At 46.1% G+C, this 19,362-nt stretch overlaps 1 protein-coding gene across 2 annotated transcripts in view; it reads right to left on the bottom strand.

Moving 5' to 3' along the window:
• Positions 1-387: 387 nt before the first annotated feature.
• Positions 388-19,362, bottom strand: part of MCRIP1 (MAPK regulated corepressor interacting protein 1) — a 138,713-nt gene continuing 119,738 nt past the window's right edge. For both annotated transcript variants that reach the window (XM_085617526.1, XM_085617525.1), the window contains one exon: positions 388-3,466. In XM_085617526.1, coding sequence (XP_085473652.1) covers positions 3,402-3,466 — 65 coding nt within the window. In that variant the 3' untranslated portion in view covers positions 388-3,401. The remainder of the gene's footprint in view (positions 3,467-19,362) is intronic.

The following is a 19,362-nucleotide window of genomic DNA, read 5'->3' on the forward strand; positions in this document are numbered from 1 at the left end:
CGTACACTCAACATGTTGGACAAAACATCTCACATTTCTAACATAGAACGAGCAGAACTGGAGAAATATCTGTCTTGTTGCTCCCCAGAGCAACGGCCATAAAGATAAGTGACACAGCCAGATCAGGATACAAAAGAAAAGGCTTTGTTCCATGTCGCTGAAGAGCTGCTTCTTCCAACAGCCCTTGAGTGCTTCTAGCCAAGAGCCCTTGTAACAACAAGACATCCTGGCAAGTAAGCACATAGAGCCACCTTCAACAGAATCAATGGACTTTGGAGAAACAATGAGATGGACTGATCTACTGAAGTGCTGTGCAGTTAACTGATTATGTAATCCAAACAATGATCAGACTCAAGCCCCGTTTTACTGAATTATACAAACTATGCCTTTTTGCTACAGCAATTTATTGGAACCATGTTATATTTGCCAAAGTTTTAGTCTTGACAAATTAATTTGCATGAAACAAATGTTGGAATATCTATCAAATGGGAATAAATTCGTATTTTGAACATTTCCAAAAGTCGATGTTGGACCTCTTTCTTCAATCCATATCAAACTGTTTTATATCCAAAACCACAAATGGTTCAAACGGTTTCGGAATTGTGAAGACAGTCATCGGCCAATGGCATATAAGAACAAAAAGAAGCAGAAAATATTCCCTCTACTGGGCTTTAAATTTGGGTTTAGAAGCTCCTAAACAGCTTAGGGATGGTACTAGGCAATCTTCCCACAAACAGTCCTGTAATGCACTCTGAAGGTCTCCATCCTTTTGATCTTGGAGGGGACCTTGAATTAATCCTACCCAGCTGGGCTGTAAGGTCCCCGTGGCTCCTGGCAGCTCACTTGTCCGAGATGACTTCCACACAAATGTCAGTCCTCCTTAACCTTCTCTTCTTCACAAAAGCAGGGCCTCTTCTAGGTTTAAGGGAAGCAGTGACCAACAGAATTGTATTTCTGGCAAATGCCATTCTACTGGAACAGCAAAGCATTCGCTTTAAGTCCTGATGAAGTATGCATTACAGGTTCAAAGAGGAGGAGGTACTTTGGAGGACATTGCTTGAGGTCTAGACCAATGAAATTCCAAGCTTTTCAATTTTGAAATGCCAACCAAGAGGTTTAAAGAGCAGGGAAGGGACAGGCACCAAATGTTTAGTTTATGAATTCTAAGCTATTTTTGCATTTTCAAGCTAATAAAAACACCCCTAGCCAAAAGCTAATTGTGGGCTAAGGTCAGGGCTTTGCTTCCTCTTCACTATAGGCTTCCAGGGCTTTGTGGATGGCTGCCTTCTACACAGATCTGCGTTCCTTAAGTTGGAGTCTTCTCTGCACGCAGATAACTTGCAGTTTCTGCCCAATGCTAAGTGGGCTAAATTTAAACGTAGGCTGCTAGAATCTCAGCGATGCACACCAGGTGGGACAGCATCAAAATGCTCGGATCATGCTCACCTACACTAGAGCTCCTTAGATCCACAATCGTCATGTGGTCCTCGTATGGTTTTAAGTCCAGGATGTTGAACTAATTAATTCTGATCCTTGTGAGTTTAGTGTTCAAGTGTTTTCTTAAGATGGTCTGAAGTTAGTGAAGATTTACCTTGGCAAAAACATGTTAAATCACACAAAAAAGATGTTGCATACATACGCTATGAAAGGGTTAACGCCAATGAGGGAAAATACAGCCAAATGGAAGTGAAACGTCTTACTTACATAGTTCTTGGATAAAACGTATTTTGCCAAAGCACATGTTTATATGTGAAGATGATTGCTGAACTACTTTACTGCTAGAGGTACCAAAAGAGGGTTTAAAAAGAAAGCTATGTTATGCATAGGATTGTGTTGAGTCCTAGCGGTTTATAGTTTGAACTGAACCCAAATCTCCCAAACACAACTGAATGCAGAGGCTGTTCCAACAGCGTTGTAAACCCTGTTGACGCTGGTTTTGAGTGATAGGTACGCACTGGCCAAAAAGACTTCGAACTTCAGCTGAATCTTAGCAGAGCGCTCTCATGCCTTGGACTCAATCTGAGGGAAGGAACTGGATATCCCTTATTCCAGTCTCTCTCCCGATTGCTGGGGTTCACCCCTCTAACTGGGCTGCCAGGAACATCAACAGGGCACTGTCCCTCTCTGAGGCAAGTAAATAGCCATGGGTTGAGAAAGCACAAGGGTAGGAAACTTTCCACAAGAGGAAGTAAGGAACGATTTCCTGTCCTTCATCCTGTTCCCACTCGCCCTATGAACACAACTGTCACTACACCACAGTGTTTGCTGCATACGTAAATATTCCCATTTTTACTTTCTGCATCTTGCCTCTAATAGTTCATACGCTCCTTCACAAATGACCCAACAGAAAGCACACTCAAAGGTCAAGAGACATTACCCATGATGGTGGACCCATGTTGGTAACGAGAAAACACAACTCAAGAAAAGGTCTGGCTTCAGCCCTAGCTGCCCTTGGTACCAGTTAGAAGAGATGGAATGTTATGGATAGTTAGGGTAGAAGAAAGACAGAGTCATACAGAGCATACAATAGCATGGAGGATCATATTGACACACATAGGGACTGCTCCAGAGCTTTAGATTGTCGAAAAAAGCATAGTTTGCTTAACCTGCGGCTCCAGACAATCTACACAAAATTGTATATAGCAGCGAGGGAAGCAGTATATAGGGAGAGGAGAGACTCCCCTCCCCAGTCCCAAGGCCCTGCTACAAACCAGTATATAAAGAGCACGTGGGGTTTAGGAGGATGGGGAGGGAGCATGATCTGCAGATGAATATGGATGGTCGGGGAGCGAGTCTCAAGTCCATGACTGCCCCACTTCCAACAGACACTGTATTTCTATTTCAGCCCTTGATCACCCTGCACCTAAGACAAATTACCTTTTTTTATTAGGTATGGGTTAGAAGCAGGTCATGATCGTCTCCAGTATTACGGGCACACCGCCTGATACAATCTTCTGTGTTATTCAAGGACATAAAGATGTAATGGGCACTACTAAGAGAAGCATATGAATGTCTCCTTCTCAAAAGTCTGCCTGTAGGACTTTGCACATGGTTTGGATGCCAGCTGGTAACAGGGGCAAGGATTGCCGTCACAGACTTGTCCTGAGCATGGACACAAAAACTCACCCAAAGCATCATCAAAACGCTCTGTATTTTGGAGTTTCTTTTTTGAAATAACAGAACTGTTTTGCCCACGGGCCAGGTCTGCTGGAATACAACTTAGGGGAGGAGCACGAGAAGAGATAGATAGAGTACAGGATTACAGGGTTTGCCCCAATCTGTCCAATTCTGGGGCCACATCCGGAGGCTAAAGAGAAACAAAAGTCATTGCTCATAAGGGATCATTAGGACAAAGTAGGAGGGAAGCAGTTGAGCTCGTGGGAGGAAGGTGAGCCACATCTTTAAGCCTTCTTGCCGTCTTGCGTGCTGCGTCTCTTCATATCGCTCAAGTCGAAAGGTTTGAATGCTGTTGGGAGAAGAAAGAGCAAAAGCAAATTTAACTTACTAATTGCATAACAGGTACGCATGGGGTGAGAAGTTTAATATGCTAGAAATTCACGGATACTGCCTTCCATCGTACAGTACAAAACCGGTTTCTACTGAATTCAGACTGGGGAACAGTGCTGTGTAGGCAAGTAGGAGACTGTTCTAACTGTTCAGCACACTAAGGAGAAGAAAATAGATGAATGCAGAAAAGTACTGAATCCTGGAAATAGTAAGTTTTAGATTGCTTTGGAGGACCAATAGAATGGTTCCTCTTGGCAAAGATTCCACTTTAGCTGTAGTTAATTTGTCAAGACTTTGCAATGATTTCACCTTTGCTTTAGTTAATTTTTTAAGTCTGGTAAAGACTCCACCTTAGCTGTAGTTAATCTGTGTAGTACTGGCAAAAATTCCACCTTAGCTGTAGTTAATTTAAGTAGTCTGGGCACAGATTCCACCTTCATTATAGTTAAATTGTGTTCTTGCAGATTTACTGAACGCTGCGTCATGCATCACCAAGAAAACAGCATTTGTGGTACAAAGCTTTTTCTGAGAGACAGTTCTGCTAAGACCTCACTGAGATGCCCCTGGTCCAGCTTAGCAACAATCCATCTTCAGTATTCCCATACATAAAATAACGCCTTCCAAGAGAAACAGAGGCTATACCTTTTGAGCTGAAAGGAGACAAAGGAAGCTGAGTAGTTTTTCAACCTTCTGAAGATGATATAAGGAGTATCATTGATTTGGGAAATAACATTAGCATCCTCAAAGGAACAATGTGAGCTGGTCAGCCAATCGGCATGCTCTTTTGTGGGCTGTTGCTACTAGTACAGGCACACAAAAGGACCATTCTGTGCTGTCAGCTTTAATATACCTTTAGTGTGCAGTGGACCCAGCAAGATAAACACTGTTCAAAATAGAGAGCCTACCAGGAAATGCCTATCATCTCAAAGATATGACAAAAAGCAATCACTGGTAAAGCAAATAGGCATTGCCTTTGAGACTAATTGGCTTTGCTAATGGTTTTTAACAATGCTGCACAGCATCCCCATACCTAAATAAGAAAGAAAAAAAGTATATCACGTGATTTTGTTGGCACGCGCACCTCGCACGTGCATGCCTCCAAAATGATGTGCACACTTTTTTCCTTTTTATTTACTGTTCCAAGTTGGATCTGCACATTTAAAAACCGATTTTGCATATTTTTTCTTTTTAAGCGCAGGTTGGGGGTGAATACTTGGAGGAAGCAGGTGTGGGAAAGCAATGTGGGGGTCTGGGAAGGAGAAGCAACAAGCGACAGGGAAGGAGGGCGTAGGTGGGGGAAGCATCTTAGAGGGCAAGGGAGACAGAAGTAACAGGTAGGGGTAGGAAAAGCAACAGGTGACAGAAGGAGGGCGTGAGTAGCGGAAGTAACAATTAGGGTGGGGGTGCAGAGGAGAAGCAACAGGCAAGAGAGCAACGTGGAGCCAACGGGAGAAGCACACAGGCGAGAAAGCAACAGGGGGAGGACACAAGAGCAAGCACAGCAAGTAGGGCTTTGGGGAGAACCAGATGGGCAACATGGAGCAACACTGAGTGCAGGGGGAGAGAAGTACTTGCGGGAGATAGCCTGAAAATACATGCACTGTTATGGAGTACTTAAACCAAAAGAAAAAAGTAATGGTTGAAAAGCAAGCAGAGGAAGCATGGATGGCAACCAACTAAAAGGGAGGGTAAAGAGGCTATGCTCCATGGCAGGGTCAAACACTAGACTGATTAGCTGGGACACAAATAAGAAGCAGGCAAATGAGTGTCAAGAATGGCAACCAATGGAAGCATAGAACGAACTCAAAGTCTCTGTATATTCTTGGTGAGCCCACAATATGTCTTTCACCAGACAGCGCATGCAAGACTAATAGGCTTATCCTAACTAAGTGCCATTCTCCTTCAGCCCTACATCAGCCTTTTCTGTAATAGCTGGTTGAGTCACGGGTGAGCAGAGTCTTCTCTTTGATTTTCCTGAGAGGGATGCCTAAACAATCAAAGCAAAGTGGAGAAAAATAAACTGTTTGCTTGAATTTTTTCAATTTTTCTTAGGCTTTTTGAGATTCCCTCTCAGCAAAAGCAGAGGGAGCAACCCAGACAGGCGTGTCTGCTTTAGAAGTGACTGAAAAAGAGATGCGAGAGAATGGAGCCATTTTTTTCATTGTATCTTTCAGATAGGTAGCAGCTTTATCTCTCCCACCACGCTCCTTATTTTGGACAGGTGCTAATAGCCTTTTGTCCTTACCTGCATGGAAAGAATGGTTGTTAATAACCCGCAACACCCCTGCTATCCACCATTGCAAGTGGTGGAGGCTCAAAACTGTTGGGATGGTAATTAGCAGCTTTACTTGATAAACACTCCGTTTGAGGCACAGGCTGTTTGACATGCATTGAGTTTGAGGCAGCGGCGGCCGCCATAAACAAAGGGTGGTGAGGCGGGTTAATACAATATAAAAATGAATATAAAACGTACCTTTTGCCGCCACAGCCGGCCACCTCCAGCTTCGTGTTCGCCGCCTCTCCTCTTCCTGGGTCCCAGCAGCCCCTGGGACCCAGACTCCCATACAATCCCCATGCTGCAGAGCAGCACGGGGATTGGTCTGAACAGGCAGGGAAGAAGCCCTGCTCAGACCAGGGAGTCTGTGGGGTTTCTCCAGCCCGGCTGCTCAATGCAGCTGGGCTGGAGAAAACCTAAGTGCGCATGTGTGTTTTGGTCGGCCTGAAATGGCCGGCCAAAACACATATGCGGACTTTGGCAGTGGAGGTCACGTAGCACTCCTCTTCCCCCTCCCATGCCTAAGCCCCGCCCCTCCCAACACTGCTGGCAGGGCCGGCAAATGTCAAATAAAACGATGCAAAAGCATTGTTTTATTTTACATTTCCTAGCTCTGAGCTGGGCAGTGGGGCGACGCTCCTCTGCCATTGCGGAGGAACGGCCACTGGTTTGAGGCATGGTTTTATTAACCCCTTCAGTGCCCATGACGAGCTGGACTCGTCATGGGCTGCGGTGGCGCTGTGCCCATGACGAGTCCAGCTCGTCATGAACTCCGCCCGCTAATGGAAGGCGCGGCACTGGGCGGGGAAAGGGGCGGGCATGCAAGGGGTTAACCGTCAACATTTCCATTTTAAAAATAAAAAAGTCATCCAACATAGTATAGTTATTTATTGGTTTGCACTGCCATGTCTCTACCTTACTTATTGCATTTGGCCAGTCTTATGTGCAATTCAGAGGAACAGGCCTGCTTCAAAATCTCCACTGGCCAGTCCTTTTAAAGAACAGGAGGGCAGCCGCAGATCAGTCATGGGTGAAGTGTGATTCTTTGGGACGGCCCGAGGGCTAGATTGAACACTTTACCCTCTTTACAAGTGGCCTCGTAGTTCTGACGCGGCCGCTAATATTAAGTTACTGGCAGGGGCGTAGCTTGGTTAGTAAGATTTGGGGGAGGGGGGGGGGGTGGGAGGGGTGAGCTTCAGATTTTCTGATAAACAGGCCGGCATATAATGTTTAAATACTTTACATGACAAGCCGGGTGCATGAGAGGAGCATGACAGGCAGTGGAAAGGGAGAGGAATGCGGATTGGTAGGAGTCCTAAGAGAGTAAACACAATAGTTTGTAAAATAACCAATATTTTTGAGGACTTTCAAAACAAACAGGGAGAGGATGTGTGCCTTTTTTCTGTGTGTATGTACAAATTCCTTCTAAAATCCGACTGACGTCTCACAATACCCGATTGAAAGCACCTGTACCCAACTATTTATCAGAACATACATTTATTAGGGGGCTGTAACTGCCCAAACACCCCCCTGAAGCTTACTGGCCCCATCGGAATTATAAGACTTTTTCTGCTGACAGCCAAATTCTGTGGAAAATGAGGAATTACGAGGGGAACTGGGTATAGAATTACCGATCCCTTATTTCTTAGTGGACCCTCAGGATTAATTGATAACAGGCCAGAGTTACTGGTAGCCCCGGTTTAGCCACTCATAATCTTGGGACACAGCCTTACATGTGACAGGCACAGAGTCTACCCTCTTATGATCTCCGTGGTTCTGGTCCGTCAAAGGAAATCTCTCTATTTCCCTCTTTATTCTTTCTGAGACTGCTCGGTTTGTTGAGCACCCACTACAGAGATCTTTATGTACTCTTCGTGTCTTAGGGTAGATAACCCAGGAGAATACATTATATGGCTAAAATTCCAGCTAGAGAGAGCCAACCATCAGGGGCGGCCTTAGGCATGTGCAAGCTGTGCACCTGCACAGGGCCACCAAACCCCAGGGGCCACCACGAGGAATCGGATACAATACATATTCGTGGCGGCCCCTGGCAGGGATTTGGCACATGAACGACTGAGGCGTGCTAAATCCAATGTGATGCACGCTGAATGGTTGTTCTTATACTCTTTTCCTTTCTAACCCAGTCTCGTCTTTGTGTGGGGTCGGCCTTGTTTCGGGCTGGTAGGTCTTGTGCTGGTTTAGAACTTTTTTTCCAGGAGAATCGAGCTTGTTTTAATAGTACAGATCTGGCACCTCCGGAGGCTCGCATGCGCGCGCATGCACAGTGCCCGCGAGTCCTGCAGCGAAGGGGTTACAGAAGCACCACGCATCACTGGCGGCAAGAGGGGTGGCAGCACCCGTGCCCGGCGTGCAGCGAGCAGCACCGAGACCGGCCGAGGTCATGCACCGGCACGCCTAGAGACCCTGGGCAAGAAAGGCCGCCTTGCAGAGGATAGCATGCCAGTGTGCAACCTTTGGTGCCAGCTGCGAGGTGAGCAGCCCGAGGGTCAGGGCATGGGGAGGGGGCGTGAGGAGGTCAGCGTGTGCCACTGCAGAGTGAACCCGAGGGAAGGTGAGCCATTGGACGAGGGTGTGGGGAGCCCTGGGGAGGAGGGCAGATCAGGCGTAGGAATGTATCCCAGCCCGTGGGGGTGAGGAGCCGGGGGCGTGGGGAAGGTTGGGTGAGGATGTTATTGTAGATGGTGTGTGCTTTGGGTCTGGGTGGAGGTAAGCCATGTGAGGTGGCGAGCTGGAGGTATTCTGGTGGTCATGGGAAGGGAGTGCATGATGAATCGTGAGAGAGAGCCTCTCTCTCACGATTCATCTCTGAGAGGGCGCGGGTCAGAGAGGTGGTCACCGTGCGCCAGGGGTAGGGAGTGGTACAGATCGGCGCTGTATGAGGGAAGAGTGAGTCAGGAGTGCAGGGGGCGGTGTTTACTTGTGGCTGAGGGGAGGCATGGTGACTTTTGGAGGTGTAACTTGGGAGGCACGGTCGTATTGGGGGGGAAGAGGAGAGCAGGGTACGAGGTGTTAGACGTAATGTTAAGGATTCATTAAAATGATTACAATTACTTATCAACAATCATGAAAACAGAGTATGAAGCTGATACTTGTGATCTAATGAGTGGATCTGCCTGCACAAATCTTTTAAAACATCGAGTGTTCGAATGTACCTGGCATTTGGTTATGTCTGTTTATATGGTGTTGAGGCAGACATGAAATGCAAGCACCTATGGATGGACGCCTGGAATAGGATGGCAGTGCCTACCCATGTTAACTCAATCTAATGCCCTTTTGCAGAGACCTTGGTAGGAGACTGGCTTCTTGATCATTTCTTTAATTACATTCCAGTGCTTGTCATGTGACTAGCAGAGAAAACTAGTTTAACTAGTCCTCAGTTTGCAATTGGTGAAGCAGCCTTCTCTGTCCATACTAGGGGCATAGTTACCATTGGTTCAGCAAGTACAGTGGTACTGAGACCCAAAACCCTCAGGGGCCCATTGAACCCTGATAATTGCTATATTTTACTTCCTGAGCAGCAGCCAAAGGGGCCATTTTCCTTGCGTATGCCACGGCCCATGGGGTCGTTGGTACGCTGTGCTAGTGGTTCGTACGTCTGCTTTAAAGTTGTCTCCTGACTGGATGTTCCTTGCACATTAATTTTGCTTCAGTGAACCTCTAGTGCCTTTTCATAGCCTTAGGACTCACTGTAATTAATCCTTGTTTAATAGGTGCTCTGGAATATGGCACTATACAAGAAACCTTAATTAAATATATTGTATTTTGTCTTTTGACAATGTGGTAAAGTGGACGAGTCTTTGGTTACCTGTAGGCTGTCTTCAGGATCAGTTAGTGACGTACTGAGACAGGTCTCTGTGTGCCATGATTTCAAGGTAGCTTACTCTCTTCCTGCTAAGGTCACTTCCCAAATAGATCATGAACTTTTCTCCAGGCTCTACTGTTCTCAGTGGACTGAGAAAACAGACCTTGTATGCCAAGTCACATGATCTACCCTATAGTTTTAAATACACTCTTCAAATAAACCTTCCATATGTGGCTAGTCCTCATAATGTGTCATACATGTAGTGGGAAGGGTAATTACTATCAATCAGTCAGGGTTTATAAAGCTCAGCTGCTTCACACATAAGGGTCTCGAGGCGGTGTGGGATTCATGCTGCTGGATCATGCTGCTTGTTGGTTGAACAGCGAGGTCTTGTGGTCCTTCCTGAACTGCTGGAGCGTTGGTGAGGCTCTGAGGTGCAGGGGGAGGGTTTTCAGATCTTCACTGCCAGGTGGGAGAAGTAGCGGCCTCCACTGTTTTATCAGCGGCTGCATTGGGTGGCTGCTAGGGAGATGGTTCTAGAACATATTTTCCTGGTAGGTCCTAGGATGCTTGATTCCGGTCCAGGGAAGACATGGCTTGGCAGTTCGGGCTGGACTGTTCCCATGAGGCACAGGGTCAAGACTGATTTGCATATGGCCATGTCTAAACTGGGGTGGTGTAGTGGGCAAAAGAACGATGGATTTAACCCAGATCTCTTGACTGGGGGAGAATGTCTGCATTGTCAGCATTCCGTCCATCATTTGTTTGTTGTAACGCTTTTCGCCCTAAGTGGGATGGGTATTCCCAGACGTGGGACCCGTGCTCACTACGCCACTGGAGTCAAGCTATCCTGGCTGATGACGGCTGATAGCCAGAAACCGGTCCTAGGATGCTTGATTCCGGTCCAGGGAAGACATGGCTTGGCAGTTCGGGCTGGACTGTTCCCATGAGGCACAGGGTCAAGGCTGATTTGCATATGGCCATGTCTGAACTGGGGTGGTGTGGTGAGCAAAAAAACGATGGATTTAGGCCCAGATCTCTGTACTGGGGTGAATGTATGACATTGTTCTGCATTCTGTCCATCAACTGTTGTTTTTGCAAGAAAATAAAAATGACACATCAAAATCTTTCAGCAGCCGCCACTGCTGATTGTCTTCTTTTTTTCCCTACCCACTGCTAGCCTCGCCCGCTGCATTGCAAGCAAAATGAAGAGAATTTGAGTACACAAATCTGGTTATTCGAAACGAAAGAGAAAGGTGGCTCAGCAGGCTTTCGTAGTGTCACAGGAAGGAGCAATCCTGAACTTTATCACCCAAGGGAAACCTAAAGATGGAGAATCCTCTGGCCAGAGTACTGCTGATGCACTAGGTAAAACAGGCGCGGACGACCATAAAGAAGAACAAAAAAATGATGATATCCATGAGCAGAATGATACTCATGAGCAGACCAATGAAAATGAACAAAGTGACCCTGAAATTGATACAAACATGCAGCAATTACCAACTCAGGATGAGGATTATTACAAAAGACCCTTAGACAGAGAAACTGAAACATCATTCATCGGTCCATCAACATTGGCATTCTGAAGGAGGTTCAGAGTTTACAGACGGATGATGCTGGTATTGAAAAGGAAGCCAAAGAGCAAGACCATGTTACAGACCCGTGTTCTGAATATGATTTATGTGATTGGAGGGATCCTGCTTTGTGGCCGAACTCTCTTACGGACGCGCAACGTGTTTTTCTTGTTGAAAGGGGTCCCTCCAGAGACCCAGATTCTAAAACAAAGTATCCAAGTGATGAGCACTCAAAAAGTAAACGTCGTTTTTCTGTTACCATGTTACTGGTCATCTAACGCCTTTTCTGGACGTTTTATTAAAACACCTTCCTGAGCTCCGCTCCACCCGGACCCCCTCTTCCGGGGCCCCCTCCCTGCGCTCCCTGCACAGGGCCACCATGAGCATAGAGCCGCCCCTGCAACCATAACTACAGCAGAGCAGTCAGGAGTAGGAGAGGCATCTGGAGGCAGAGAACGAAGACGCAAGGCTCATTCCTCTAAACTCGAATAATCCCCTGTGAAAGTCGACACATGGCGAGAGCTCTATGGCCGGGGTGGGTCCCTGTGCCTATGGTGAAACCGAACCTTGGAATGGAAACCGTAAATGAGCGTATAATATTGTGCTTTAAATGGGCCGGTACTGTCCGGCACTTTTTTATTTTGAAAGGAAGAGTACCGGCACTTCTCAACAGAAACGTAATACTTTAAATTGGAGAGTACCGGCACTTCTCACAAACAAGCAGGTACTCGGGAACTCAGTACCTGCACTTCTATTTTGCCATTCCAAGCACTGAATAGTACACCTAAACGGCATTTTCCACACATAACAATACAAAGCTCCAGGGACAGGGATCTTTCACACTTTTCAGTGCTTTATTTGAGCCGGTGGGGGTCACCGGCACTTATTTTTCCACATCATTTAATTACTGAGCCCCGAGAGAAGAAAAACGCGCAGATTGAGAAGACGGAGAAAGAGAAAGGCGGCAAAGCCATCTCAAAATGAGAAAAAAACACAGGAGCCTGCAAAAGTGAGATAAAGTGGTAGTGGATTAAGGAGGCATGAGGGGGATTTAGGGCGCGCAATCAAATGAAGGAAGAATAAAACGTTGAAGACAGATGGGCTATATTTAATGAGGTCCAGTATACAGGCCCTGAATTGGTTAAACGGAAAGGGTATACAGTTCCTCTGTTCGTAAAGGAGAGAATGAAGGGTACTCTCCTTGGAATTAGACTAAGTGGGGGGTAGTGTACTATAAGCCTAAAGGGTATAGGACTGTGTGGGGTGGGGAAACCCACATTGGTGGAACTAAAACCCTCACACACCCAGCAAGCTAGGTGTCATGCTTCATCATCTGGGTTTTGCTCCTCGTCGGGTCGGCGCTGCAATTCCCGACGGGCACCCAGGGATGGGGCTCTTTGGCGGAGATCTTTTGTTCCTTGCCGAGGGTGAGTGCAAGTGAGGGCCAGGGAGGTGTAGACGTTAGTGAGTGTGGTTAAAAAGGGTCGGTTAGTCTGGATAATAGATTTTATTTGGTCAGTAAACCACCCTGTTAAAATGAAAAGAGAGGCGGTAGTCTTGACTAAATGGGTCAGGGACTACTCTACTCTGCTCTGGTGGTCGACATGTTTCATGCCTATAAGGTCAGGAGGATCCAGCGGCAATTCATCAGGACCAGTGATTACAACTATCTACAAAAATGTGAGGGTGTGATACTAATATTTACAGTGATGTAAAAACTACCCTAAGTAAGTGTCGGAATAACTAGACTCTTACATCCTGGACCGGCCTATAGAAAAGGAAAAAAGGGAACAAAACAAGCACCAGCGTACATTAAGACGCACACTTAGTCAAATCATTAAAGAGAAGAAACAGGAGCCAAGGACTCCTCATATGCATTTTTGCTAGAAAAACAATTTGCGTTACATATTGGTGATCATGCATAGGTGGATGCATGGTGCAGAAACGTGTCAGGTGATCAAATCTGGAAATAAAAAATATATATAAATATCATTAAAACCACTCAGAATCTTACGTGTAGGTGCGAAGATGCTCACCTAACGTATTAGAAAGTGCCACTCCAGTCGGTACTTGGCGAGCCTCTTGGGGATGCGAACTTGCCTAATGTAGATATTGGTACAGAGTGAAGAGGCGAGAGGCTCATGCTCGGGGAGATGCATGCTCTCTATTCGCAAAATACAAGTAGAAGGGGTGGCAAGCTAACCCTCAAGACCCGTGACAAGCGAGGGGCTAATGCTCTGATGTGATGCATACAGCCAATTCGCTATGTCTAACCAGGACTGAAAAGCTGGCAAAATAACCCGTGGGGCCCGTGATGGGAAGGACCACGACCGCGGAACGCCCCGTCACCCAGTCCCAAGCGTCTCACTGGGAGACAGGGGGGAGACTGGGAACGGGCCGTCCCAACAGCCGCGGGGCGCCGACCACAGAGACCGGAGGAGTCTCAGCGCATAAGGTGGAATATTTAAGGAACACCATGTAACTACTCACAGTTTAGTCGCCCAAGGGTGGTGTAAAGACCTACCCCGCTCCGCCGAAACCGGGAAGTGGAGTCTGTTTCCCTCTGCTCGGTTTAAGAGTGAAACTCGTAATGCTAGGTGGGTGCTGATTGGTCACCGGACACCGGTGGAGAAAATAGACACGAAGTCTAGTTTCAAGGGTAAACAAGGGTGCCATCTTGGAGAGGGGTATGTCACTATGATGTGAATAGTGTGTGTGGCGTGATGGAGTCAAGGGGTCCTTCCAGATATAAGTAACCATTGGCTTAAGAAATTTGATAAAGTACTTTATCCTTCTCAGACATTATTGGATAATAATGCTTGTGAACACCAATATATATGGTAATCTGTCTTATAAACGGGTGATGAAAGAGTTGTGGCAAATTGGTGTGACCACTATTCATCTAGGGCTAGCAATGTCAGGCTTGCAAGTGCATAGGTGAATGAGGGACTGACACGATGCTGCCGGCGGCAGTATCGTCATCGAAGACGATTTAAGGCGCCATGTTGGAATGGGACGATATGTAATGTGATAAACCAAGAAAATAATAAATAGCAGGGCGCTACAAAGCATCATTCTCCGATGCGAATCTCACGACTAGTGTATTGATGTCAAGGGAGAAACGTGCTTGGTAGAAAATATATGTGAGGTTACTCCAAACTGGTGGTGTATACCGGAGAAGTGTTGCAAGGTATTCATAGAATTACCCAGTTGCTGTCACTAGTTAGCAGATGGTGCCCCTTCCTTTATGAGATATTAATCAAAGGTGAGATTACAGAGGAATATGGGTGTCATGGGAGTCTGGGGATATGCCCTCTCGCACTCAGTGTTATGGGGTGAGGTTCCTCCCTAGGGATCGAGGGAGTCTAGGGATATACCCTCTCGATCACAGTGTAATGGGATGGTATTCCTCCCTGGGTTAAACTAGCTGTTGGGGACTGACATATAGGTGTCGTGTGATTTTTAATGAGTTAGAGAACCCCATGGTATGTCATCATTAAGACCACGTGTATCCGAAGCCAGTTTATGGACCCATCTTTGTTCCAATCTGAGAAGAGATTGTGGTGGCATGCCTGGATGTGATTCAAGGACAACCCATCTCAAGGAGTCTGCTGTGTGGTGCAAATCTTTGAAATGACAATATAATTTTGTGGTCTCCTTGGAGCATCTGATATTACTTTTATGCTCTGTGATGCGTGTCTTAATTGATCTTGTCGTCATCCCAATGTAATACAAAGCGCAAGGGCATTGTAATAGATAAATGCAGTTCTTAGAATTACAATTCGTGTGTCGTCTCAATATCCAGGTTAAATTGTCAGATAAAACCAATTCCTTAACGGTCATCGTTTGTTGACAGGATGTGCAACTGCCACACGGGAAATGTCCTGTGACTGGTGGAAGGCCCCACAGGGTCGCCTGGGTGTTCTGCGCTGCTTTTTTGGGGATTTAGGGCGACCAGCCTTGGGATTCAGCACGGCCTTTAATTGCACCTGCCACCGACAGAGTTCATTCTTTCACAAATTAAGCACTGACTTTCACTCACACATAAGCACGCACACCCACCATGAAATGTATGCGGGACTATATGACAAGTTATAGTTTTAGTTCAAAACTACATACCCATCTCTTGATTCTGCCCTTAAATTAATTAAACCACGTTATTAATCGTAAATCAAACCCGTAATTCATCTTAGATGAATGTATAATCAGAAGGCTAAATGTAATAACAGCAATACGTTATTACAATCAGACGAACAATGACAGATTCCGTTACAAAACACGGGAAATGAACGGTTTTTCTATTTATAAAATGAAGACCTTCCATAGGGACATTTCTGCCACCACTCTAAGAGCCCCTCCATCCTTCGCCTTGCTGCTCGATGCAAACAGCTGCTTGGGAAGCTTGTCTGCAGTCTCACTACAGGCAGCACGGTAAGATGTACCCAGCGTGGGCTTTGGGTCTGCCCCTTGCTTCCATGTCTCTTCTTGCTACTAATGACTTCTGTGGCTTCCCATGGTCGCTGTCCCTTTTCTTCAGTTGCCTGGCACTTTGGAAGCTGACTAAGTACTTTCCCTGATGATGTGGCCAACCTTTAGCCTGTCACCGCTCTTCCACTAAGGGTAAATGACTTCAATGCTACGGATGCAGCTTCCAAAATAAATCATTAGCAATGGTCGTCTTCGCTCATATCACTCTGCTCTTAGCCCTTGCATAACATTGCAGCCGATGGCACCAGCCTGCCGGAGAGCTGGGCGCCTCCCACAGGCCTGCCTTGATCCCTCAGTGCATTGTGACATGATCGATTAGAAGACACTTGTGTTCAAAATATCCAACGGAGTGGGGGTGGCTATCCATAATTGGTTTAAATCTTACTTATGGGGACCCTTTTTGTCCTAGTATGCACCCAAGTTTCATTCCTCTCCCATGTGCTGCTGGGGGCCTGAGGGTTAAGTTTTTACCACGCTGTTTCACGCGGATATGAAGCTGCTTAAGTCATCGTGCTAGTCTGTTTAGCGCGTCATAGCATCATAATGTGTTTTCAAAGCATTGAGGGCGGTGGCTTGCTGAGGCCCCTCTTTTCACTCTTGCCTTGATGGCATCTACCTTTACGTTCCGGTGTTATATGTGGTTGGTGATCACTGCTTCTTGGACAGTTGATTCCATCGAGGAATGGATTTCTTCTCCCTCATCAAAGTTTAAAACTAGAAACCGATTTTTTTCTTTATTACTACCTCTACATACTGTGTACACAGACTGACTTCCCTCTCCCGTCATTGTACTAATACTTGTTCAGTATAGTGAAATCCTGGGGTTTCTCACTTCATTCTAGATTGTCCCAAACATTTTGTTTTCATAAACTTTTGTTGCCAAAAAAAGCTGAAATCTTACTTTGAACTGCATGGTTTGAGAACCATCTGGTGTTCTCTCAGCAGAAATGCTATTTTTTTATTGGTTTACCTCCCACCATGCTCTGTTCTTACATATGTTCTTAATACCACTTCTCACTTAATTTATGGCTCTTGTGAGTTTGCACATATGACTCCTTTTCAATTTACTCTGGTTACTCCTTCATGATTGGGTTTATCTGAAGATGCGTTACCCCGCACTCCGAACACCTACTATTAATTAACCACCCTGCCTTGTACATTACCCTAAGAGATATAAATTGATCCTTGGTTTTGAAGTCTCAAATTTATAGAGCTCTAAGTTCTCAAAGCAACTGTTCTGGTTTGTGCAATACCATACCTCTTGATCTCTTATATTTTTATTTAACTTTTTGTCGGCACTTAAACCCCATTTTTAGTTCTCACCTGCACTCGGATGCACTCGGCGCAAGCACTCTTGCATTCTATAATGGGCTTGGAAACCGCCGATTGCTTACCATTTGTTTGCAGCACTGTCACTCTACTTTTCTGCCTTTTAATTGGGCAGTGCTTGCCATTCATCACTGCCTTTTCTGTCGGCGGCGCATGGACCAAGCACAGATGAATTACACTTATTTAGCACCCTTCCGCAGCTCTCATTGATTCAAGGACTATTTCTTTGTTTAAAAAAAAAAATGCTATGACACAGTCAACGCAGGCCACGTCCAAGCACTTTTTTTTTAACCTTCCCCCATCCTGCCCAGAATGTTTCTTCTCTCCCTACCTGCCCCATCTTGCTTCCACCCTCTCCACAGCCCCCCATTACCTACCCCCACAGTTACCCATCCGAGTGCACGACCTATTGGCTTTGCCAATGCTACTTTTTTTGTTGTTGCATTTTCTCATCTGCTCCCAGAGCAGTGCTTTTTCTCCAAGGATGAGGTTAAAGAGAGTTTATTAAAAAGCTGCATGACAATGCTCCTGGGAGCCAGCACAGGTCTGGCAGGATGTCACAGACAGCATTTGCAAACTGTAATTTGAGGAACGTCAGTTACACTAGCTGAGTCAATGCTGGTGCTTATCTCTCTGGTGAATGTCTCAGCTAACAGCCTGCTGCAACTGCCCCATTTTTTGCCCTCTGTCTGAGTGCGTCTACGCACCTTCTAGACAAGCTCATCCATGCGCGCAACGCCCCGTTGTGTGTCTCAGCTTGAGCTGTTGTGGGATCGGCTGGGCAGTGTCTGGAGTCTTATCTCCAGCACGCCTGAGTTTTTCACAGGTCTCTAAAGACCATTTGCATATTTACATACCTTTGTAAACTGGTTACCGAGGTTTAGTTTTTAGGTCTCGCCTCACCCAACGCATGCGCTGGTCTGGCGAGACTTTTTGAGAGGGCTCCAAAAAGTGCTACCAGGCCAGCCTAGAGCCACAGTGCATGTGCGCGGGCGCGCGCGTCACGCTTTACCGCGATTACTTTCACTTTCGCTTTGATGTTTGATCGCGATTACTTTCGCGGCCGCACGGCCGCTATGATGTTCTCCGTGAGGCTTCAATAGATTGCAGCAGTTAAAACAAGCATTGGCATAGCCAATAGGTCTCGCATTTGGGATCTTATAAGTGCTTAGTTATGCAACTGTTGCATGGCTAAACACTTATAAGGTCCCAAAGGCGAGACCTATTGGCTATGCCAATGCTTGTTATTTCTGGTTCCAGTACTCCCTGGGTCCCCTTCTGTCTATTCCTTACATTTGTATTTAACATTTACTGCCGTAGTGTGAGAATGCATTTTTTTGAAAAGGAATATAAAGTAGGGTTGCCAAAGAAAAATGCCAGCCATGTGTTGTTTAAAGAGCCTGCAAAGACCTTGTCTTGACACTAAGTTGGGTTATAAATAGAAAAGTAAGTATTCATTTGTAATGTGACTTTAAAGTGCTTTCTACTTATATTTGCTGTTTGAAGTATGCACAGATAAGTGCTGAAAATACAGCTTTAGGTGCCTGTTTATTTTTGTACAGTCTGGGACATCAAATTAATGAGCTGGCAACTTTAATGAACAAGTTACTTACCTTTGGTAATGATATATCTGTAAGAGACATAGATTAGTTATAGATTCCTTACCTTAGAATTACCCCAGGCGTCAGAGTGGATCCGGAGAATTTCTCTGTACCGCGTCGGTTGTCGGCGTCGTGGTCACCGGGATGACATAGCGGTATCTACTTATACGCTGCTACTGCGCGCTGACGTCAGTTCTGACACGACTTTCCACACCAGAAGGGCAGAGCCATGCAAGACACTGACCACCGGTGCACAAAACTAGGGCCCTTAAAGGGAGTCCCTTACACTAGAAGTCAGTTCGCAGGATGGATGGGTGTTGGAAATGACCCCTTTTGCAGGGTTATCCCCAAACTTTTTGCTTCATTCTCCCATTTTTTCCTGACCTATTTGTGTTGGTTTTAGGATTCTGGGCACTTTACCATTGCTAATCAGTGCTAAAGTGCAAATGCTCTCTGTGTAAATTGTGTTATGGATTGGTGTTTCCATGATTGGATATTTGATTTACTGGTTAGTCCCTAGTAAAGTGCACTGAGTGTGCCAGGGCCTGTAAATCAAATGCTACTGGTAGGCCTGCAGCACTGATTGTGCCACCCACGTGAGTAGCCCTAAAAAGGTAACTCAGACCTGCCATTGCCGAGTCTGCTCGCAGTGTCATGTCGACTTGGCCAGTGCACACACTTGTCAGACCCTAACCCTCCCTTTTCTTACATGTCAGGCACTCCTAAGGAAGGCCCAAGGTACCCCTGTGGGCAGGGTGCAGTGTA

Source organism: Triturus cristatus, chromosome 7 (assembly GCF_964204655.1).
Source record: "Triturus cristatus chromosome 7, aTriCri1.1, whole genome shotgun sequence".
Lineage (NCBI taxonomy): Eukaryota > Metazoa > Chordata > Amphibia > Caudata > Salamandridae > Triturus > Triturus cristatus.